This window comes from Chiloscyllium punctatum, chromosome 3 (genome assembly GCF_047496795.1).
Source record: "Chiloscyllium punctatum isolate Juve2018m chromosome 3, sChiPun1.3, whole genome shotgun sequence".
NCBI lineage: Eukaryota > Metazoa > Chordata > Chondrichthyes > Orectolobiformes > Hemiscylliidae > Chiloscyllium > Chiloscyllium punctatum.
Window position 1 is genome coordinate 65,821,054 of NC_092741.1, and position 26,133 is coordinate 65,847,186.

Genomic DNA, 26,133 nt, shown 5'->3' on the forward strand with positions numbered 1-26,133 from the left:
TCAATGGCGTTACCGTCACTTAATCTTCTACTATCCCCAACATCCTGGTGGTCACTATTGGCCAGGAACTCAACTGGATTCACCACATAAACACAGTGGCTACAAGAGCAGGTCAGAGGCTGGGAATACTGCAGTGAGTTAAACATCTGCTGACCCCCCCCAAAACCTGTGCACCACCTACAACGCAAAAGTCAGGATTGTGACAGATTGCTGGCCACTTGCCTGGATGAATGAAGCTCCAGCAACACTCCAGCTTGACACCATCCATGATATAGCAATCCATTTGATTTGCACCACATCTACAAATATTCTGTTATTCTACCACGCATACTCAGTCATAGCAATGAGGATCGTCAAAAAGATATATTACAGGAATTCACCACTGATCCTCAGACAGCATCGTTCAAACCCATGACCACTTCCATTTAGAAGGACAAGGACAGCTACATGGGAACACCAAGTTCTTCTCCAAGACACTAACCATCTTGTGTTGGAAATATATCACCATTCTTTCATTGTTGCAGGGTTAAAATCCTCGAATTCTCTTCCTTGCAGCTTTGTGGACCTACCTTCAGCGTAATTGCAGCTCACTGCCACCTTCTCAAGGTCAACCAGGAATGAGCAATAAATGCTGGCCGGCCAGCGATGCCTGCATCCCACAAATGAATATAAAAAACAAAACAAAAACCTTCTCATATGACAAGCTCTTCATTCTTGGGGTTATTCTTGTGAACCCCTTCTCAGAACCCCTTCCTAGGCCAGCACATCCTTCCTTACATATGTGGCCCAAAATTGCTCACAATATTGCAACTGCAGTCTGACCAAAGCCTCATACAGTGTCAGCAGTACATTTCTGCTCTTGCATTCTAGCCCTCTCAAAATTAATGCTAACAGTGCATTTGCCTTCCTAACTGTCAACTGAATTTCCATATTAACTTTAAGAGAATCCTGAACTAAGACTCTTAAGTCCTATGTGTTTCAGACTTCCAAAGTCTTTTCCAATTTAAAAAAAATCCATGCCTCTAATATCACTGCCAAAATCTGTTAACAACATCACAGTTTCTCACATCCTATTCCATCTGCCACTTCTTTGCCCAATGACCTAGCCTATACAGGTCCTTCTGCCGACTTCCTGCTTCATCAACACTACCTATCCCTTCGTCTATCTTTGTGTCATCTCTAAATGTAACAACAATGCCCTCAGTTCTTTCATCCAGATCATTAATGTATAATGTGAATTTTTGTGTTCCCAACACTAAGCCCTGTGAAACTCTACTATTCACTGGCTGCCAACTGAAAAAGACCCATTTATCCCCAATCTCTGCCTTCTGCTAGTCATCCACTCCTCTATCCATGCCCCTAACACCATGAGGTGTTATCTTATTTAGCAGCCTCCTGTGCGAATCTTGTTAAACACCTTTTGGAAATCTAAAAAAGATAATTTCCACTGGCTTTCCTTTGTCTAACTTTCATCAAAATGTATCAAAACCTAATACTTTAATTGTTATATTATCTTGTTTTGGCCTCTAAAAATGCAAAAACTAAAATTTTAAGACTATAAATCCCTCATGATATCTCTTCAGTTGGATAATCACAGTAGTTCTCCAGATTTACCATTTTGTTTTTACATACATTGACAGCTTAACATAAAAAAATTGCCTTTATATATTCATCCCCTATGAAATCTAATTGCAGGGAGTTGACATCTACGTGCTGGATTCTGGTAGTTGCTGCATTTTTCCAAATCTGCGTCTTCAAAAATATTTTGATCTCTCTATATATTGCATAAAGATTAATCTGATAAACATGGAGATAAAATTGGATAGGGAAGCCTTTCATACCTGTGATAAAGTTCACCTGATTTCTGATACCTCATGTCAGAGAGTCATAGAGTCCTACAGCATGGAGACAGGCGCTTCGGCCCAAACAGTTCATGCCGACCAAAATGTCTATCCACGCTAACCCCATTTCCCTGCACTTGACTCATATCCTTCTAAACCTTTCATATCCATGTATTTGCCCCAATTCCACTTAAATGTAATTAATGTACCTGCCTCAACTACTTCCGCTGGCAGCTCAGTCCATATGCATACCACCCTCTGTGTAAAAAGATTGCCCTTCAGGTTCCCTTTTATTCTTTCCCTTCTAACCTTAAACTGATGCCCTCTAATCCTCGATTCCCCAACCCTGGGAAAAAGACTGAATGCATTCACCCTATCTATGTCTCTTGTGATCTTATACACTTCTATAAGATCCCCTCTCAGTCTCCTATGTTCTAAAGAAAAATGTCCTAGCTTTTCCAAACCCTCCCTATAACTCAGCCCACTTCCCCAGCTGATCAAGGTCCTGCTGCAATTGGTGATAACCATCCACACTGTAAACAATATTGCTTATTTCAACTGCAACATAACTTCCTGACTTCTATGCTCAATGCCCTGACTGATGAAGGCCAGTATGCCAAAAGCCTTCTTCACCTGTGAAGCCACTTGCAGAAAACCATACACCTGAACTCAGTCCCTCTATTCCACTACACTCCTTAAGGCCCTACTATTCACCATGAAATCCCTGCCTTTTTTTGACTTTCCAAAATGCAAGACCACACACTTATTTATAATAACCTCCATTTGCCATTTTTCAGCCCACTTCCCCAGCTGATCAAGGTCCTGCTGCAATTGCTGATAACCATCCACACTGTAAACAATATTGCTTATTTCAATGTCATCTGAAAACTTACCAATCATGCTTTGTACATTCTCATCTAAATAATTGATATAGGTAACAAACAGCGGTGGACCCAGCACCAACTCCTGAGGAACACTCGTCACAGGCCTCCAGTCCAATAAGCACCCTTCCACTATTACCCTCCGCTTCCTACCATCAAGCCAATTGCATATTTTATTTGCCAGCTCTCCATGGATTCCATGTGACCTAACCTTCTAGACCAGCCTATCATGTGGCACTTTATCAAAGGTTTTACTGAAATTCATAGACTGTGTCTACCGCCCTGCCCTTATCGACCTTCCTGGTCACTTCATCAAAGAACCCTAACAAGTATGTGAGGCATGATCTCCCATGCATCAAGTTCTTCACTGTGAAATGCTTTTGACCCAATCACAAGAGAAAAATCCATTTGCGTTACTTAATACCATTCTAGATTTAGGGGAAAAGTGCATGAAGTAAATGGCATCAATGACAGAAGTCAATGGCATCATGGTAATAACACAAGTAATCAAAAGACTAAGCCCTGTGATCTGGGGAACCAGGTATAAATCCAACTATTTTAGCTGATGGAATTTAAATTCAGACATTAAACCAGTAATTTAAAGATGGTCTCATGAAAATATTATTGATTGTCATTAAAAAAAATACTGATCTGGTTCACCAATACCTTTAGAGAAACAGATCTGCCTTTTTTTATTTATTCATAGGATGTGGGCCTCATTGACTTGACCAATTGAGAAGGTGGTGGAGAGTTGCCTTCTCATATGTCTGCATCACCCACAACACAGATCAGAAGGAAATTTCAGCATTTCAATCAAGAGACAGTAAAAGAATGATGCTATTGTATCAAGTCAGGATGGTGTGTGACTTGAAGGGAATCTTGCAGGTGACAAGATGCATATGCTGCCCTTTTCCTTGCAGGTTTTAGAGGAAACAGGTTTGGAAGATGCTGTGGAGAAGCTTTGGTGAATTATTGTAATGCATCTTGTAAATAGTACGCACTGCTGCCACTTTGTATTAGTGGTGAAAGCAGTGAATGTGAAATGTGGTGGCTGGTGTGCCAATTAAGTAGACTGCTTTGTCCTGGATAGTGTCAAGCTTCTTAAATGTCACTGAATATGCACCCCTCCAGGCAAATGGTTAGAATTCCTAATATTCCTGATTTCTGTACTGTTCATAGTCATCACATGCTGAGGGAGATGGGAGGAATTTTTTTTTGCCACAGGATTCTAAGTCTCTGTTCTATCTTAAAGCAATTGCAATTTTATGGCTAATCCAGTTCAGTTTGTGGTCAAAGGAAACCCACAGGATATTGACAATGGGGGCTTCAGTGATAGCAATGCCTTTGAACATCAAAGGGCAATGGCTAGAATCGCTTTTGTTGGAGATGGTCATTACCTAGCACTTATCAGCCCGAACCACAGGCAATTGAGAATCCAGCCCAAGCTCCTGGAACTGAATCTAAAGAATACCAATATAACACCTCGGTGGACTCTGCTACGTAATTACTTCCATCCAATGCCAAGTATTTTGAGGTCAGAGAAAGTAGAAGCCCAATCTAATCTGTCAATAATCCCACCCTCAGAAGAATGCTGCTTACTGTAACAGGACACATGTTCTTTTACCATCCTATTTAGTGATGTGTCAGATTTAAAACAGCTTTTTTGTTGTTAATTGTCAACTCCTAGAAACTGGTTTAATTTAAATTAATTTTGATTGAGTCCTTCATCACTGTCGGACAGCAAGAAGAACTATAATGTCATCAGAATTCAAGTTTACATAATCTCTAAAACAGAGATATGTTCCTTAGATTCTAGCTGTGCATTTTACCATATAGCTTCAATTAATATCTTGAACTATTGAAAATAAAAAAGATTGGGATGAGAAAAAGCCCATTTAGCTTGACAAGCCCATTCAATGCAGATTTTTTGCGCTCCCCATAATGAGTTTGATGTATATTGTGATTTGTGATTAAAATTTACCTTCGTAAGATTCCTCCTAAAAGAGAAGCATTGAGACATTCTGGTGGTGACAAACGCCTTTTCACTTCTGCAATGGTCACTTTATATTTGGAAGTAGAGCTGAGTAGAGACAGACGTCCAGGAACAGAACAAAACAGGTCCGTTGGATTAACAACGCAAGTGCTACCTAAAAACAATACAATAAATTGTGAAATATGAACTGATTGTGATTCTTTCTGTTTTAAAAATATGTGGTTACAGAAAGTGATTAAAATGTGTGCACGGCAGCACATCTTACCTTACAACATTTCAAGATAATAAGTTTGCATATGAATTGAAAGCTAAAAAATCGTGAAGGTGTGCAATGTGCTTTCTTATAATTTGGCTAAAACAGACTAAGTCAAAAATTGAATAACTATCAGATATTGTCATCAGTGATCAATCAAGAGATCATCACAAAGATTATTTACACTGCCAGTACAAAGTAGGAAACCTCATTTGCAAGACCATTAATATTCTGCCATTGCAGAAATGCACTAAATTTATTCCTAATCAACTAACAACATTGAACTTTATTTCTGTGTTTGCAGATAATCACAATTTTTCCCATTTCTATTTCCCATTTCTAAAACCCTCTATTTCATTATGATTACCCTGCACTGCTCAAAGATATTGGACTCAACCAACTAGAATGAGAAGTCTTAATTTCTTTCCCCAGTCTGTGATTATTTTTGTTGATTTTGACTGGTGCTGTGACGGCAGTGTTACATTTAACAAACCACCAAGTTTCACCTCATTTTGAATTCTAACTTTTTTTTGAATAAACTTTGATGTCAAAGAGATGGGACAGGACCCAGATTCTAACTCTAATTTATGTTGAATTAACTCATAGCAGTAAGTGTAATAGTACGAGCACAACAATTGCCTTCAGCACATCCCCACAGACACCTGGGAATTTCTGGCCCAGGACCATTCAATGTGGAAAATGAGCATCCAGGAAGGTGTCAAGCACCTTGAGACTTACTGTAAGGAAAAAATTGGAAACCAGGCAAAAACAGCAAAAGGAATGTGCTGTTGTGGCAATGTCCCACCCATCCCTTCCTGTGACCACCATCTTCCTCAAGTGTAACAGAGCCTGCAGTGGCCATATTGGTCTGTACAGCCACTTGCGGACTTACCCTGAGAGTAGAAGAGAGTTATCTTTGTCTATGGGGGACTGCCAATGCTGATGGTGATTTAGGAAAGTAAAAGGTCCAGTGCTGGCAATCATAATTATTTTTGAACAACTTCTGTTGAAAGTAGAATGGACATAGGCAGGGTTTGGATAAGGGCAATATCAGGGTTAGATATGATGATCCAAAAGTTGTATAATCTGGAAAATCTCAGTATTAAGAATGAAATGTGATCATTTGAATGGTGTAATATTGAAGTTTAACCAGTGAAAATTGCACAAACTCCAAGCATAGGGCACTTGCAACTTAGCCAAAACCTTAGCATCCATTAGGATAGTGGCATATAGGATTTTCTTGAAAAGAAATATGAGTAATCTCAAGATTTCAGGAACAGTTCCTGCAGATCCTGACGATGAACCTGTGTGGCTGATTACTTATTAATAATGCCCTTAACAATAGTGGATTTTCCTAGATCAGGCATCCATCCAATTGCCTACACTCTCCCACAAATAATCGACATAGTTACGAACTATAGCATCAGGAATGGGACCATGGGAACCACTTTAAGCCTATTTCCTTCAAAGGAGGATGGTCACTAATTGATCATTTAAAAACAAATAGCATGGGCTTGTGTTCTTGATGGTATGGTAACAGGAAATATAAACTGCTCATGAATGTAGTGGTGAAGAATATAACAGAACAATGTCTGACTCTATACCACTATCCACTGAATCATAATGGGCACACAATATATCTCATAAAATGGTGTGTCACCATTTGGAGGAGTGGATTTCCAGCAAAGTGTGCTTTCTCTCTGCAAACCGACAAAATGACTAAATTTTTTAGGCTTTTTTCTAGCCCATACTGCCCAAGATCAAAGCTTATAACTGGAAGCATGAGATCAGTCATGTGTTATAACATGCACTTCGTTTGCATAATTTGAGGAATTAGAAGTATCTTGGGCATAAGTGGAAAAAGTGGAATTTTGCTTGAAATAATTGAAACTATGAATTGTACATTTAGGAAAAATAACTAATTACACCAGATTTATTGGGCAGTGAGCAACTAATTAATTAGTAATGATGGTTTTTGAGAGGATAGAATATTCATTTTCAAAAATTATGTTGAAATCATGGGAATATATATGTTCATTGGTATCCAATTATTGTAAGAAAATATTAATGCCCTTAGCCACTTCTCCATGATGTAAGTTTTAAAATTATATTTAGAAATCTTAATGAATTATTGACAAATTTGCTTTAAATAAACTGCTTAATGGTTGTGTCAAGACCATGAACATAATGAAGTTAAGATGAATTTGCTTGTTTTATGTCAAATAGCCTTGTTAACAATTTTAACAAACGTAACATTCATGGTTGAACATTGCTGAATTATTAATAAAATGGCAAAATTTCCAAATATTGCTGCATTACAGAAAATAGAGACAAAACAGTAATGTCTTCAGCAGAAAATTCATTGCGCTGGTTAGTACTTATCTTGAGATTGTTTCCAACAAATACAATAAATTATTAATCCATGCCCAAGAAGTGTTCATGAAGAAAAATGAAACTCCTCTTAACGAAAAAGATAAATATTATTTTCTTCCTAAATGAATAACTAGCTAACAATATTACATTCTGAAACATTCTACATTTCAAAACTAGAGTGGGTCATTTTTGCATTTATCACTGAGTGAAAATGGTTAAATTATCTGGCCATTGATTAACAAGAAAGAGTTTTTTTTTAATTTTTCATCAAAGTAATAACTTTAACAAGTTAGTCACTTATATTTTGTTGTACAGTACATTTTGCACAAGATCTCAAGATAATTATTCAGGAGGAAAGCTATTCAATGTATCCAGATCTTTCATTAAGGAAGATTACACCACTCCCCACAGAACTCATCAACTGTGGATTCGAACGACTTCTTAATCAGAGTGCGTGTTTGACACTATTCTCCCTAAAAGTCCATTATATGCACTGATCATTCTTTGGATGAAGAAAAATTACCAAACAGTCCTAAATTTGCCTTGAATTTGTCCTATTATCCTCCCTCTCCTTTTGACATTTAATGGTGTTACCATTACTGAATCGCTCACTATCAACATTATGGGGGTACCATTGATCTGAACTTGAAACTGAACTGGACTAGCCATATAAAATCTAAAAGGCTAAAAATCCTGTAACAAGGAACTTACTTCCTAACTCCACAAAGCCTGCCCACCATCCATAAGGCATTAGTCAGGAAGATGGTGATATTCTCCCCACTTGCAGCTCCAACAGTTCTAAAGCCTGAAACCATCCAGGACAAATTTTATTGGCATCAAGTCTACAAACATTCAGTCCTCCCACCTCTGATCGTCAGTAGTAGCAGTGTTTGCTACCTTTAGGATGCACTGCAGAAATTTACAAAGGCACTTTAGACAGAGCCTTCCAAATCCACAACCGTTATCGCCTGTAAGGACAAGGGCAGCAGATATGTGGGAATATCACCAGCTGCATGTTCTCCTTCAAACCACTCACCATCCTGACCTGGAAACATATCATTATTTTTCAGTATCTCTACATCAAAATCCTGGAACTCCATCCCAGCAGCAATATGCATAATATGCATCCACCTGCAGCAAATGAAATGCAGCTCCTCACCAGCTTCTCAAGGGCAACTGCAGTTGGGGAATAAAGGCTGACTTAACCATGATACACATAATTTAATTTTAAAACAGGTATCTATAATTAACTTTTCCATATTATTTAACACATAATGGGAACATCCTTCTAACACTCCATCCTCCAAACATCTGCACTGTGGTGTCCTTTTCTCAAAGATTTACAAAAAATCCTCCAATCATTCTCCAAAACTCGTATCTTACTCATGGATCCTCTCTATATTGTTTCTTGCATTTGAAAAGATCAGAATCTGATGAAAGACAGCACTTAGCACCGAATACCATGAGTTGGATTTATTTTCTTTATTCTTCAGCATTATTTGATCTTGCAGTGCAATTTGCTGTAAATGCAAATTGTAGTGATACACATAGCGAGATTCATGGGGCACCTGGACTTGGCTGAGTAGTGGTAATTTTGTTTATCTATTTCCTTCACCAATAAAAATTAATTATTTAAGTAATTAACATGCACATGAAAGTTATATGTTTATAGAGATTCACAGCAAAACAAATTCTTCCTTGCTGTACAGAAGCCTTTTTAGCTATTTCGTCTAGTTCCAATCCTACATATTCTTAAGCAATGACATTTATATCCATTACACACTTTCCAATCCATTTTCTTTCTATTTTATGATTTAGATATGTTATTTAATGCATTCATTCTGCTCTGGAAGATTTACTTCATTTCATCAATTTCCTAGTTAAAGTTCCATACTATTTATGTGTTTAATGAGGCATGTGCAATTCTTATTAATTACTAATCGATTCCAAAGCCAGCGAGAAAATAAATTACTTTATTAATAATTTCCATATACCATTACTTAGCAGATGTAATTTTGTGTGCAATTTTGCTCTGCTTTTATGGCACACGTATTGCAATTTTTGATCCTCATGGACAGTGAGCTCCAGTAAGAGTGTCAAAATGCATCCAGCAATTTAAGGTAATTTGCAATTCATAACAATATTCCTTCCCCACCATAGATTAATGTTATTAATGCAATAATAATGATGGGCACATTGGCTCACTGTAAATTCTAGGCCATTGTCTCCCTCCTCAATGTGCAAAATGAACATAATGTAGTCTAATGCTCAATAGTTTGAATATTCTCTCACTAATGTACTGCAATATAATATAGTTCAACATTCTAGTAGTTTGCTAATTGTTATGTAGCAATGGTTGGACATGTTTATTGTTGATTTATATAGAGTGCATCTTTATCAAGGAAAGGGCCATTCATACAGTACATTTCTTTTTTTTCTATATGTAACATTCTTTATTAATAAGAAATAAATATTATGGTTCTGATCGAACACACAATTTGCCCAACTCAATTTTTACTTCTTCACTGCCACTTAATTGGGCAAAACCTATAAGCTTGACAAATATTCATTGAGTTTCTAAAACCATATCATTGGTACAAATTCAAAATTAGTGTTGTCCAAAATCTCTTCTTAACACAACCCATACATTTCTCCCCACCCTCATATAACTCCTTTCATAAGGATTTGTTGTTTCCCAGTCCTCAACAAATTTTTTTTTTCATTCTCAAAATTTACCATCAATCCTCACAGTTTTCAGGTTATTTGCCTTTCATTTGGAACGATAGCTAGATGCTTTTCAGAATCTCAGAAATTCACATTGTAAAGATTTTTTCACTGAAGATATTAATACTTCAAAATAAAAAATGTCAAAGAGATGGAAATGAAATACACAAAGAATAAAGTACTGCAGATGATTAAATTTTGATATGAAAACAGAAAATGCCACAAATAGTCAAGCAACAATGACTAAAGTTTCAGGCCCATGGCCTCTCAGCAGGATGACTAGAAAATACCCTGTGGAATCCATCTCAGAGTGTCTACACTTTGGAGTATTTAGGAGAAAGTGATGACTGCAGATGCTGGAGATCCAAGTCGAAGAGGATGGTGCTTGAAAAGCACAGCCGGTCAGGCAGCACCTGAGGAGCAGGAGAGTCGACGATTGGATGAACTACTCCTCATTCTTAACAATTTCTCCTTTGAATCCTCCCACTTCCTCCATACCAAAGGGGTAGCCATGGGCACCCACATGGGCACCAGCTTTGCCTGCCTCTTCATTGGTTCGTGGGACAGTCCACCTACTACAGCTACACTGGCACCATTCCCCACGAGGAGGTTGAACAGTTCCTCAACTTCATAAACACCTTTCACCCTGACCTCAAATTCATCTGGACCATCTTGGACACCTCTCTCTCCTTCCCGGATCTATCCATCTCCATTTCCAGTGACCAACTCAGCACAGACATCTATTTCAAACCCATCAACTTTCACAACTACCTGGACTACATCTCCTCCCCTCCACTCCCCTGGAAAAATGCTATCCCATATTCCCATCTCTACCGCATCTGCTCCCAGGAGGACCAATTCCACCATAGAACATTCTAGATGGCCTCCTTCTTCAAAGGCTGCAATTTCCCCTCCCACATGATTGATGATGCCCTCCAGCACATCTCATCCACTTCCCACAATTCCGCCCTTGAACCCCACCTCTCCAACTGTAACAAGGATAGAACCCGCCGGTCCTCACCTTCCACCCCACCAACCTCCGAATACATTGCATCATCCTCCGCCATTTCTGCCACCTACAAAGAGACCCCACAACCAGGAATATATTCCCCTCCCTCCCCTATCTGCAGTCTGGAGAGGCCATTCCCTCTGCAGCTCCCTTGTTATGTCCATATCCCATACGAACCCATCCTCCACTCCCGGTACCTTTTCCTGCCACTGTAAGAAAGGCAAAACCTGCACCCACATCTCCCCCCCCCACTCACCTCCATCCAAGACCCCAAAGGATCCTTCCACATCCAACAGAGATTTACCTGTACTTCCACACACGACATCTACTATTAGTGAGTTTTGTAGCTCAGGTTGAGGATCTGGGTGTGGGTTTGCTTGCTGAGCTGGAATTATCTAGTATGCTGACATTTAGTCACCATACTAGATAACATCTTCAGTGAGCCTCCAAATAAAGTACTGGTGGTGTGGCCTGCTTTCTATTTATGTGTTTGGGTTTCCTTGAGTTGGTGATGTCATTTTCTGTGGTGATATCATTTCCTGTGGCAATACCATTTCCTGTTCTTTTTATCAGAGGGTGGTAAATGGGATCCAAGTCAAGGTGTGTGTTGATAGAGTTCTGGTTGGAATGCCATGCTTCGAGGAATTCTCGTGCATGTCTCTGTTTGTTTTTCCTAGGGTGGATGTGTTGTCCCAGTCGAAGTGGTATCTTTCCTCATCCATATGTAAGGATACCAGTAAGAGTGGGTCATGTGTATTTGTGTCTAGTTGATGTTCATGTAACCTTAAAAATCACACACCAGGTTATAGTCCAACTGGTTTAGTACTAGCCACAAAAAGACATGACCCATTCTCACTAGTATCCTTACATATGGATTAGGAAGGACACCACTTCAACTGGGACAACACATCCTTCCTAAGACAAGCCAAACAGAGACATGCACGAGAGTTCCTAGAAGCATGGCTTTCCAGCCAGAACTCTATCAGCAAACACTTGGATCCCATTTACCAACCCCTGAGAAAAAGAACAGGAAATGACATCACCACAGGAAATGACATCACCATGGGAAATGACATCACCAACCTAAAGAAACCCAAACACATAAATAGAAAGCAGGCTATCCCACCAGTGCTTCATCCAGAGCTCACTGAAGACGTTACCTAGTATGGTGATGAAACATCTGAAAATGAACCTTCCAACTCAGTGAGCAAACCTACATCCAGTCATCTACTGTGTCCATTGCTCTCCATGTGGTCTCCTCTAAATTGGGGAGGCAGGATGCCAACTTGCAAAAGGTTTCAGAGAACACCTCTGGGACAAATGACCTAAACAACCCCACCACCTTGTGCTGAGCACCTTAACTCCACCTCCCACTCTGCAAAGGACATGGAAGACTTGGGGGTCCTCCCACCAGTCTCTAGCCACCCGACACCTGTAGGAAGAACGCCTTGGGATCCTCCAACCACACAGGATCAATGCAGATTTCACCAGTATCCTCATTTCCCCTCCCCCCACCTTATTCCAGATCCAATTTTCCAATGCAGCACTGCCCTTTTGAACTCTCATACCTGTCCATCTTCCTTTCCACTTATCCACTCCATGCCCCTCTCCAACCTATTACCTTCACCCCTACCTTCCTCTACCTGCTGCATTCCCAGCTACTTTCCCTGAGCCCCACCCCCTCTCATTTATTTCTCAGCCCTCTTAGGCCAGACCAGCTGTGCTCTTCCAGCACCACACTCTTTGACTTTGAATATTTGCCTGTTTCATTTCATGGATTACAAATTACTTCTTACAGCAGGTTTGAAAATAGACAAATGACATTTACATCAATGCTTACGAGCCTCCATTTCATTGGACTGTTTAGACCGACCACATGAAGTGCATCTGTTTAAGTGTGCAGAATTTTACCAGCTCCTGAGCAATGTAGACAGTGGAAGGTCAGTTGGGAAAATATGGTTGAGATATGAAAAACTAGATCCTCAATGTCAAGAAAAATGTCCGATTTTCCAAGCAAGTTTTGAATAATGAGAATCTTCCTACTGAGCAGCAAGAGTCCTATTTGCAACCATTTACATCACCTGAGTATCCAATCTTGCTTCACTAAATACAGTTTGTTTTTGTGCCATGAGGCAGCAGGAAATTGGATGGTGCCAATTCCCCAATGCAAAAGTCAGAGTGACTACAGCAACTCCAACTCGTTGCTTCTTCCTCCAGGAATTATTTCAGCCAGCAATTCCCAACATCTCTGGTCACGCTCCATGGACAACAACCACCTTCATGATCCTGAAGGGTTACACCTGAAACATCAACTTCTCTACCTCCTGATGCATGCTGTATTCTTCCAGCCTCCTGCTTGTCTACCTTGGATTCCAGCATCTGCAGTAAATTTTGTCTCCATCCTCAGTGGTGAGCATAGGGCACACACAAACCTCTGTATGACATCATGACATCTCTCCAATCTATTTTGACTGTGGTTATCTACATCAATAATGCACTTTGGAGTTTACTGCATTGTAATGCTGCTTCCAGGTCTCTTTGTGAGATACCCATTTCATGGATTGAAGTATCACAGTGATCTTAGCTTGCTATCTTAGCGCTCACTCACTTTAAATCCTTTCAATGCACACATCTCTGACTTGCCTTTTCTTTTTGTACTTTGATACCTCCTTCAGAAATTATACGCTCACGGTGATGCCTTCCCTATTAGCACAGACACAAAGTCAGTCAGCTTGTCATGCTTGTCAGCAATGATATGTCAAAGAGGACATGTTGCTGTATGGCACTATGTCAATGTGACATTAACAACATGTGTCAGCAGCCTGTGTGGCAAACACACCACATGTATTTCAACAAAGAGGCAACATCTCAAAGTCTAAGGTGGATATTCCTTATTCAGATCAAGGGGGAACCAGCACAATAAGTCAAGGACATAATCAGACATTAATCCAGGGGCTTGGATATGTTCATACATGTACTTAGGCCAAAAAGAGTCAGGAGCCCATATTACTATAATTCAGGAAGTGGGCCACGGTCAGTCCTGCAGGACCAATCCAACCAGTCCAGGGAGTAGCAATAAGTCAATCGGAAGCGGCATAGAAATCAATTAGGGGTCTGCTCACCCATCAGCCACCAGTTGGGAATCCCTTTCCTAGTTGGTTGAGGGCGTGGGCATGAACTGGGGTCTGTTCACTTAAAGTCAAAGAAGATTATCAGGGGCCACTGTGGGGATACTGGGGAGTCAGTTGTGGGGATTAGAAGCAGAATGCTAAGATGCATATGAGATAATAACTATGAATGAATCCCCATATAATTGTGGGAGATGATATAGCATGGGATGTAAAGGGAAGTCGCGGGATTGAGAGGCTGAGCTTGCAACTCACAACTGTGTTGCTTTCCAACCTCATCCAAAATGCAAATGGGTCCCCAAAATGGAAAATGGCTGCCTTAGCAACAAAAGTGTGCAGAGTCAGTATTCTTTTTCTCTGAGGGATGAGCTCTACTTTTTTGCAATGTGAACCCCTTCAAAAGGCAATAGCATTAAACAGACCTCATACAATACACGGACAACTATGATCACACAATAACTGGAGCTTATGCATTGACCTTCTGTGTTTACTAAAATGCTTGGCAATGAGCACTGTTCACCATATTATTCAACTTTGCAAATTAATCCTGCTATGACTGTGAAGGATAAGTAATGTCAGGTGAACTGTAAAGGTTCACCTCAATTACAATAGACCCAATCACCCATCCATGATTCCATAGACTGCATAGGATCTGCTCACCACATCTCAAAAGATAAAATTCCCACACCATAATTCTATATATGATGGTGCGTTTCTTAGGTAGTGCAGGAATTGGGATGGGGAGAGAAGGTCTCATTCTTCCTGCCCCATGTACGATATCCGACTGTACATGTGTGAAGACAGGTTAACGATATGCAGGACTCATGTAGAGACATTCCACTATCCTCATTCTCAGAGACCTCCATTAGATTTAGAATTAGCTTTATTGTCACATGTACTCAAATGAGACAGTGAAAAGTTTACATGTTGCTGCTTATGATACCATCTTAGGTACATAGGTCCTCAGATGCCGCTTTTTCAGTTACAGTTCTTGGAAGAATAGAGAAGTAAAAAAGTCCAGCATTGCAGGTTTACAAATAAATTATAAAATGGAGAAAAAAAAGGCCAGACCAATGGTCTTCCAACCTAGTCCATGTTGGTACTTAGCTTCCAGTCTGCAATGGGCCTTGACTTCAGACTGCACCAGGCTTCACCTCAGGATTCATGAGGCTGGGGAGATCACTCTGGTGTCACCTCAAGACCAGAAGTCAACCGACCAAAGACCACCACCTCTGGGAGATTGCCACACTGGACTGAGAGGACTCCATGATGGTCCAGCCGATTGCTACGCTGGGCCAAGAGACCGCCATGTCAGACCAAGAGGCTGCCACACCAGGCTGAAAGGACACCTTATCGAGTCTGTGCTGAGGCCAGGAGTTCCAAGGCCAAGAATTCTGAGGCCAGGAACTCTGAGGCTGGGATTCCAAAGCTGAGAAGAGAGAAGGAAAGAAAGACAAAAGAGAGAAAAAAGAGATAAAAAAGGATAGGAAAGGACAGAGCTGATGAGCTGCAGCTGAAGTGTCCTACTCTGCTGCCATTTTGGATGCAAAGTTTAGAGGATGGTGTTCAAATGTTATTTGTTTGTGCTGTGACTGCTGAATGATCATATTACTGAGCAGCTGTTTTGTTTCTGATATTGCTGCATTGGCTCATTGGAACGACAAGTAGAAGCTGTTATTTTCTCTGTAGCTACTATACTTAGAGAGTCTCCACAGGAATGGATGAGAAGGACGAGCTTCAACCATCAGCAGATCCTCAGGACATGACAAACACATTGGAGAGCTACAGTGTCTTCAGTGGAATGCCATACAGATTACGAAGGGGCAATGGGGTCATTACCCATTTTGATGTGGTGGTCAGATCATCATGTCATGATGTCCAGCATTTCTACAATTCAACACCTTCGCCCATTGCAGCAAACCTCATTCTTTTAGCTGCAGCTAAAATAGCAGTTGTCTACAGAGCAGATGATAAAAAGTGAACATAAAATTACAAATGATTTAGAATGAAGTTTCACACATGCTATGAACATACCCTCAGAAGTCTTTCTTTATCCTTTCCCTGCCACGTTTCAGGTCAGGGTCTTCAAGGTTAGGGATAACAGACAAGGTGGAGTGCCTGTCACCTCTTGGGTGTCCTGAGAAGAGACTTCTGGAGAACCTGGTTCCTCCAGCTGGTTGCCCACTGGCACCCTATTTCCTTGTAAGGAAGGGACATCCAGAATGAGGTTAAGATCCCTTGACCTCCTGTCACTTTGCAGAGCACCAATCGCTGGAATGATATTAGACAGGCCTTTGAATATATCCAGCAGATATTGAGGCAGCCAGGCACTTGCATACCAGAGACTGTGTGGCATTGATAGCACTGATGGTCTCTTCCAACCTTCCAGTCGTTTTCCTGAGTGTCTCAGGCAAACCTTCCTCTTGTGCCTGTTTCTGCCTGTGAACTTGAATGAAATTATTAACAGACGACACCACAGGGTTCCCTCCTGCCTCAGGCTGCGCAGGTGCCAGGCTTCTGGCAGCCCTCAAGTTCCAGCGACCTGGGATGTTTCTTCCTCAGCCATCTGCAGTGTCAACAATCTGCTCAACAGAATATGCTCCTGATCTACTTTAGTCAAGTACCCATCGAGGTGGCAGTATCTGAGCTGGTGAAGATGCAGGAGTTAATCTTGCCAGTGCTTTCTCTATAAGACCATAAAACATAGGAGCAGAAAAAGGCCATTCAGCCCGTCAAGTCTGCTGCATCATTCAATCCTCGCTGACATGTTTCTCAATTAGAATGGAAATATTTCCCATTATCCTGCCTTCTCCCCCTAACCCTTGATCCTGTTACTAATCAAGAACCTATCTCCATTTTAAATACACACAGTGACTTGGCCTCCACAGCCCTCTGGAGCAAGGAATGAGTTCCACACATTCTCTGGCTGCAGAAATTCCTCTTCATCTAACTAAATGGTTGTCCCTTCACTCTGAGGCTATGCCCTCGGATCCTAGTCTCTCCTATGAATGGAAATATCTTTTCCATATCCACTCTTTCCAGGCCTCTCAATATTCTGTAAATTTCAATCTGATAACCCCTCATCCTTCTAAACTCCATTCAGTACAGACCCAGAGTCCTCAACCACTCTGCACATAACAAGCCCTTCATCCCAAGGGTCATTCTAAGTGATCTGTGGCTTGTTTTTCTCAAGTGGAGGGGAAGATGATATTCTGAAGGGCTGTCCTGTTCATGACACATCTGCAGAAGACATGTGTGAGAATAAGTTGCAAAAGAATGCTCCAAGTTCAGGCATAAGATGCCAAGACCATAAGAAATAGGAGGATGAGAAGGGGCTTTCAGCACCTTGAGTCTGTTGTACCATTCAACAGGATCCAGGCTGATCCAATGTTCCTCACATCCACTTTCCCGTGTTTTCCCCATAATCCTTGTTTCTCCTACTAATGAAGAATCTATCTCAGCCTTAAATATAAAAGAAAATCTCTAACCCACAGCCCCCATGGAAATGAGTTCCAATGACTCACAAACTTCAGAGAAGAAATTCCTTGTCATCTCAATCTTAATTTGGCAGCCCCGTTATTCTGAGACCCTGCCCTGAGATCCTAGAGTGTCCAATAAGAAGAAACATACTCTCAGAATTTGCCCTGTCAAGTCCTTCAAGAATCCTAAATGTTTCAATGAGATCACCTTTCATTCTTCTAAACTCAAGTCAATAGAATCCCAGCCATTATCTTTGCTCATAAGATGATTCCTCCATATTAGAGATAATCTTCGTGAATCTTCTATGAACTGCCTCCAATGAAATGATATATTTCCTTAAGTATAGGGAACAAAACTCCTCACAGTACTCCAGACATGATCTCACTAGCACCTTGTACCATTGCAGTAAGACTTCCCTACTCTTATACTCCAATCCCCTTGAAATAAGGGCCAACCTTCCAATAGCCTTTCCTGATTGCTTGCTGCATCCTATGTGCTAGCTTTCTGTGTTTAGTACACAAGTACCCCCAAGTCCCATTGTTTTGCAGCTTTTGTAGTTTCTGTCCGTTTGATTTAAATATTATTCTTCTGTCTTCCTTCCAAATGAACAACTTTACATTTTCTCATATTATACTCCTTTTGACAACCTTTTAGCCACTTACTTATCAATATCCCTTTGTACACTGATTGCATTCTTCTCATAACCTGTCTTTCCACCCTATTTTTGTGTTGCTTGCAAATGTGGTGACAATCCATTCCTCCAAGTCATTAATATATACTGTGAACAGGTCCAGTCCTAGCACTGATCCCTGTGGAACCACATTGGTTACAGGTTGCCAGAATGAAAAAGAATTCTTTGTACCCACTCACTGCTTCCTGTCCATGAGCCAATTCTCCATCCATGCTCTTACACAGGTGGTTCTGATATAACACAATAGTTCTGATCCCAGGCGACACCACATTATAAGAAAATCGCATAATAGCAGCACCATTTAAGCTAATGGGGCTGGAATTGCGTTATAACTGATACAGCTAAGGAAAGTTTGTGTTCTACAATAATTGTCTAAATTCTTCAGTCACGTTATAGCCAATTCGTGCTAAAGAAATTCACGTTATAGCAGAATCAACTGTGCTACTTCCAACACCCTAGATTCTTACCTTATGATTTAATCTTGTGTGACATACCTTGTCAAACACCTTCTGGAAGTCTAACCACAACCACCTATAGGTTCCCCTCTTTCCATTCTGGTTGAGGCTTCCTTAAAAAGCTCTGTCAAATTATTGAGCTGCAATTTCCCTTTCATGAAGCCATGCTTACTCTGCTTGATTATAATTAGGGTTGTGATTTTACAAATGTTCTGCTTTACTTCCATGATAACTGATGCCAACATTTTTTGAGCAATAGATGTTAGACTAATCAGCATATATTTATCCTTTTTTTGCCTCCCTGTCTTCTTGAATAGGGACAATCAAATTGGCAGTTTTCTAATCCTCTGGTACTTCTTCAAAATCCAATGATTTTTTTTAAAAATCACAAACAAAGCATCCACTATCTCAGTAGCTACCATCTTTAGAATCCTAGAATGCAAGCCATCATGTCCAACTGCCTCACATGCCTTTAGCCTCGTTAGTTTGTCTAATATCACTTCGTTAGCGACTGTAATGACACTTAATTTCTCCCATTTATTCTTTATTATTAATAGAATGTTTGAAGCATCTTCTACTATAAAGACTGATGCAAAGTAAGTATTTTACTCCTCTGCCATTTTCTTGTTCGCCAAAACCATCTCCCCAGATTCATTTTCTCAGGGGTTATGTCCACTTTAACCTTTCTCTTCCTTTTTGATATATTTAAAGAAGCTCTCTTATTGTTTGAATATGTTCACAGTGTTTGTAATGGAAAAGCAACGTCATACTTGACAAATTATCTAACTTGGATGCAGGGGCAAGGAACTGTCAGCATCACCACATGAATCTCCATGTCCTCCTCCCACTAAGATAAGAATTCTCATAGGGAGGGAGAAGATGAATGTAAGACACCCCATCACCCATCTTGACTCCCTTTGCCTGATTGTGAGTTGCTTTCTCCAGTCATGAGACAAAGGGAGGGCTTGAGAGGGATGAAAGTGGCTGGAATGTAGAATAGAAGTTTATTATCACATTTACTTTTACATGAAAAATACAGTGAAAAGTTTTCTAAGTCACCAATATTAACAACAGAAGTCATAGTTAATAATAAACAAAAGTAAAATGAAGAGAAAGTTCATCACAGTTCATTTAATGGCTCCTGGCGAAAGCTGATTAAGGTACGATGGAATACCCTGAAGATGTAGCCAGGCCAGACTGCCATTCCTGGGTTGAGACCACCATGATGGGTGGCTGGAATACTGGGTCAGAAACCTCCACTGAAGAAGATCAACGCAAGGCCGTACACCGGTACAAGATTGCCACACCAAGAAACTGCCCCACTAGGCCGCTAGGCTGGGAGAAGCCTCTTATTCACTATCCAATGTTCCTCCAGATGCTGCCACCGATCTGCCCCCGTCCCTTTCCTGATGCTTCCACTCCTCCAGGTGCTGGGTCTAGCTGCGGACCTGGAGCCTCAGCCCAGCCGGCGAGTCCTTGCCAGGGGAGTCAGCCCGGAACCTGCTCCTCACTTGCTGAGAGACCATAAAACCATAAGAAATAGGAGCAGAAATTAGACCATTCAACCCATCAAATCTGCTCTGCCATTCAATCATGGCTGATAAGTTTCTCAACCCCATTCTCCTCCTTTCTCCCTGTAACTCTTGATCCTCCTAATACTCAAGAACTTATCTATCTCAGTCTTAAATATACTCAATGACCTGGCCTCCACAGCCTTCTTTAACAATAAATTCCATAGATTCACCACTCTCTGAATGAAGAACTTTATCCTTATCGCATTCTAAAAGGTCTTCCCTTCACTCTAAGACCCTCGGGTCCTAGTCTCTCCTACCAATGGACACATCTTCCCAATATCTACTCTGTCCAGGCCATTCAGTATTCTGTACATTTCAATGAGATCCCCCCAATCTTTCTAAACTCCATGGAGTAGAAACCTGGACTCTTCAAACGTTCCTCATATGTTAAGCTTTTAATTCCTGGGATCATTCTTGTGGCGTTCCTCTGAACATGCTCCAGGGCCAGTACACTCTTCCTGAGATATGGCGGCCAAAACTGTGCACACACTCCAAATGTGGTCTGACCTGAGACTTATTGAGCCTCAGAAATACATCTCTGTTTTTTATATTTTATAGGACACCGAGCTGGCGTGGAGCCATGTCTGGCTCTTCCTGGCATTGCTGCTGCTGCTACAAAAGGCCTCCTCCTTCACCCAGTACTCTCCAGGCTTTATGGAAAAGAAAACAAAGAAAAAAAAACAGCAAAAGTAAAATTAAGGAAAGAAAGAAAAAGAAAGCTGATGGGAGCAGATGAGCACTGGGCTCAACTCCCCCCACTCGGCCAAGAATCTTCTGTTAGTGCTGGTGCCAGTGAGAGCATGTTGGTGAGGTGTCCCAAGGACAGCACAGAGAGCATGCAGAATTACTAGTGTTTGGCTGGGTGAAAGCGAACAAGAGAAGATGCTGCAGGAAAGTGTGACTGTAGCAGAGCAAAAGGCTTTGTTGCAGATTAATCCAGTAGCAGAATTAGAATGAATGTGAAGTAGCTGAGAGATGTTGGCATTAGACCTGCTGAGCTCAAAACGATCATTAAACTTTTATTTCTGCCCTGTTGAGGGTTCCTCCACACTCTGGATATTGCACTGACCCATACAGAAACTTCAGACCAACCTGTTGCCATAGTCTCTAATGACCATGCTGAGGAAAGGTCACAGCTCTATTCTCTATCATCCCATCCACCAGCATCTCTAGGTTCCTATGAGCAACCTGCAGTACCAACTTGTCTTCTACTTTCCATCTCTGAAATAATGTTTCCCAAGCTACAGCTGTGAATGGCAGTTCCTGGCTTGAAGCAATTGACCTGGTATATTGTTGGTATTTAAGTATGAAACCAATGGGAAGGGTCCTGGAAGGCCCTGGTGGCAGTGAGTATGCCTGCTACTGGAAATGTCAAGCTGGCATGAGACTGGTGCCATAGGGGTCTGGTACATTCATAGAGAGGTGAGTAGCAAAGAATTATGTTAGATACTCAGTAGAGCTTATGGAGACAACGTCTCTGTGAAATGCTGCGAAATTGACACTTTGTGGATTTTTTGGTAAAATTCATCCCGTTGTTTATTTACTGAAATGAATACAGAAAATTCCTTGCTGGTCCCCTCTGAATTCAAATACTGAGAACTCACTTATTAAAAATAATCTTTAGTATGCACAATTATGAAATGTTAGACAATTGTCTTTTGCAATGTTTGCTACTGTAGTTATCTCCTTTTACAGAAACACTCTTATGATTAACATTCTCTGCATTGAAACTTTCTCATTATGCAACGAAGTCAGGGTCTTGACTGTTACAAACCTATGTACATAAATACCTATGTCCCAAACACACTTCTATGAATCCATATCTTTAACCCATCATCACCCTTGCAATAGCTAGTGGGGAACTTTACTGGAAGACCTCTTTCTCACCTTTGCTTTCTCAGTTCAGCTTGCCAAATTATCATCCTAGCTGAAAATGTGAAGCTGGAAAAGCGCAGCAGGTCAGGCAGCATCCAAGGAACAGGAGAATCGACGTTTCAGGCATCAGCCCGATTCTTGAAGAAGGGCTGATGCCCGAAACATCGATTCTCCTGTTCCTTGGATGCTGTCTGACCTGCTGCGTTTTTCCAGCAACACATTTTCAGCTCTGATCTCCAGCATCTGCAGTCCTCACTTTCTCCTCGAAAATTATCATCCTAGCTAATAGCCGCAAAGAGAAATGAGTGACTGGAGGAAGTTAGAGTCCTTGATGTGGTCTCCAATGATAGAGAGCAATAAAGTTCAACATTGGGAATTTGGGGGAGGTGGTGTAGAGCATAGTCAGCTGTAAGTACAGCTTGGAGTGAGAGATATTGGGACTCAAGAACAAGTCAGTTTCAAGACAGTTGAGAGTGGGGTACTGGAAAGGCACAGCATCCGATGAATGGCTTATCTGCTAGTAAGTGAACTTAGAAAGATAATGGAGCTAGACGCTGAACTAATTTTAACAGTTGCTTTTGAGCAGAAGAATAGAAAGAAGAAAATTTTAATTTGTGATAACAGGAGGTGGAAATCTCTCTTTCCCTTCCTCATGCTTTCAGAATCTCGGAAAACAGCACCTGTTAAACAAAACAGCTTGGGAAAACAATCTTCTATTAAGATTGCAAGGTATCTACAATTTCTGCCACTGTTACAGAGTAAAGTCAACAATTAATCAACTGTGACCTCCATCTTAAAATATATCACCTCAAAGATTCTTATGACTGCTAAGCTGCATAACCTTATTTTTCTCTGATTGGACCAGATACTCTCCCTTTTAAACTTGTTACCTGTGTTTGTGTGTGCAAGTATTGGGGCTAGTAGTAAGTAAAATGCCTCATGCTTTTACTCAAAAAATCTTGGTAATTGGTTCCTTCATTTTCCAGCAAACTATGTTTTAATTGAAGTTTGACTGCTCCATGCTGAAAATATATTTTTTTAAAATGCCTCTCAGCAAGAGGAGTTTCAAATGACTGATGTTGATTCTTCCTCACAATAGCAATTATTGTGACCTCTCTTATTGAGAAAGACAATTGTATGCTGCAGCTTGACAGCAACCAGGGACTGGTATAAGATTATGACAAAACTAGAGGGCTTTGGTAAGACCACACCTACAGTCTGGTGTGTAGTTTTGGTCTCCATTATTTCAGGAAGGACAGACATACCTTGGAGACAGTGCAGTGCATGTAAACTTGGTTCTTGCATTGAATGGATTGTCCTTCATGAGAGATTGAGTAAATTGTGCCTTTCCTCTCTGGAGTTTAGGAGAATGCAAGGTGCATTTATTGAAACATATAAGATTTTCACATGTTAGTAAGTGAAAGGTTGTCTCCCCTGATGGAGAAATCTAGAACTTCTGGTCACAGCCTCAAGGCAAGGCATCAATCATTTAGGACTGAGGTGAGGAATATCTCTTTATTCACTTGATTATGAATCTTCAGAATTCTCAACCTCAAAGAGTCATGGATGTTCCAGCATTGAATATGTTTAAGGATTGAATAGTCAGATTTTTGGTCTTTCTGGAAATCGAAGGATTCAGGGAATGGTTGGGGAAGTGTCGTTGAGGCAGATGATCAAATTAAAAAGTAAGACAGACTGGATGGATTGTGTGGACTACTTCTGTTGTTCTTTTTTAAGCCAAGCTTCACTTTATATCTGACCTGTAGTGATGATAAAGCAGAGTTTTGTTCCTGCTGAATTCAGCCTTGCTTGGGATTGAACTCAAGAGACTTAAAGACAAAGGAGCAGATTGTTAACTAATTGCACCATTGAATCCCTAAGCTGTTGCATGTTAGAGCAATATAATTCTGCACTATCACCCACCTCTGAAAAGTACAACCAGTTTACAATGAAGAAATCCTTTCCCTGAAGAACAAAACTCCAAATATATGTATTTGCAAAATTATATATATTAAATTGCTGTCATAACACATAAAAAGTGAATTCACTTTCTCATGTTTCTCTTTAACAATGTGCTCTTTTCAATGAAATCCACTGGGGAAAAGACAGTCCCTGTTAAGCTATGACAGCTATGTAACAGAAATCCCTCCCCACCAAAAAAATCCAAAACACAATGCAGAGCTTTTTTTTTACTGTCATTTCGTGGACCATGGCAACACAGCATCACACAGAAATAACAATATAAAGGAACAATGATTTTACTAATTGTTTTAAAAACTGAGGGGATGTTCTCTTGGACTTTTATTTGTCACAGACATAGAAAGAAATGAACAAAATGCATGTCTATTATTTTGAGCAAAGCTATGACAATATCTAAGGGTTCACATTTGTGATTTCATTTCCAATGACAAGCAGTCGTATCTTTACAGTGTAATTTTAATATTACTTAAAGACATCAGGAAGAGAAATCTTAAGTAAGTTATATTAAACAATGCACATTTTTGTTTACAAAAATATGTCAATTGAAAAAGGACAACAATTTCATCTTTATAAATTAATTCACGATATTCAGAAATATCTAACACTTCCACAAGGAACACAATAAATGCACCAGATTATATTAAGTTGACTAAAGCAATTTGTGCTAATGAGGGAAAATATTATTTGGGAAAGAATTACATTCTATATAAAACTATTGTCATGCAAATAAAGAATTCTAATATTCGAAGCTAAAATGGCAGAAAACACTTTATTGTATATTTTAATATATTCCATTACAACTTCCATTTTAAACTAATGAAACTGATTTAGTATTAGATATTTAATTACTCTTAACTAATTCTAATCTCTCTTATAGGTTCCAATGTTTATTATACCTCGGCAGTCTACCTGATAATTCTAATTATCTTTTTGGATTTTTTTCCCCCACTCAGGTCATTAGGCTTAGTATTCATGCATTATTAATACATTATCTCATAAATGCTTTAAAATATTGTAGTTTTTAAAAAATGCTTCATCTCATGTATTTTCAATGCAGTGCAATTAACTTAATTAGAGAATAAAAGTCTCCATGAGTACTAATCTTGACAGGGATGTGTGCACACAAACCTACAGATACAAAGTGCCTCTCAGGTATGAGGTCATGAAAATCACATTCACTATTTAAAAATGTGGTCTACATTAAAGTACCTGCATAAATGACTAAAATAAGTATTATTCTTTTTCTTTGAATGGAATTGTGGTGGTGGTACTTCTGTATTTCCTTCATTTTTGGAATGCACTCTTCCTGTCTTACACGTGAAACTATAGTATGAGTGACATCCAGTTAATTTATTGCAAAATTGTTGTTTATTGTTTCATTTTGAATGATTTTTAAACTTTATTATCTTAAAAGTGAAACCTGGATCCTATGTGTTAATCAATAACAATGTTGGATTGAAAGTTCAATGAAGAAAACAAACTTCTGAAATGTTTAATAAACACTAATATGAATAAATCTTCCATTATCTTTAAATTCAAACAGGTATCAGAAAATTGCCGTGTGCATTGTATTGTTGGGACATTTAAATCAAGAATTCATATATATTTTAAGAAAATATTCAAGTCATATCCTGACGTAATTCTTGGAATTGAGATTCTTTTAAAATTCCGTAATATGCAATGAGAATAGAAAATAAGGTAGAGAATTTTTTTTATAATCAAAATATCCAAAGCATATGAAAACATACTACTATTTAATAATCGCCAAATCAAATCATTAGATTTGTTTTCTTTGCTGTTAAGTTCTTCTATTTTTGAATAAATGGGAAAGCTCCTTGAATTGTGTGTCCTCTGTCAAATATTGGGAAGACAATTT

At 39.8% G+C, this 26,133-nt stretch overlaps 1 protein-coding gene across 2 annotated transcripts in view; it reads right to left on the reverse strand.

Moving 5' to 3' along the window:
• tfap2d (transcription factor AP-2 delta (activating enhancer binding protein 2 delta)) overlaps positions 1-26,133 on the reverse strand; it is a 121,218-nt gene that overhangs the window by 83,442 nt on the left and 11,643 nt on the right. For both annotated transcript variants that reach the window (XM_072549623.1, XM_072549625.1), the window contains one exon: positions 4,704-4,869. In XM_072549623.1, coding sequence (XP_072405724.1) covers positions 4,704-4,869 — 166 coding nt within the window. The remainder of the gene's footprint in view (positions 1-4,703; positions 4,870-26,133) is intronic.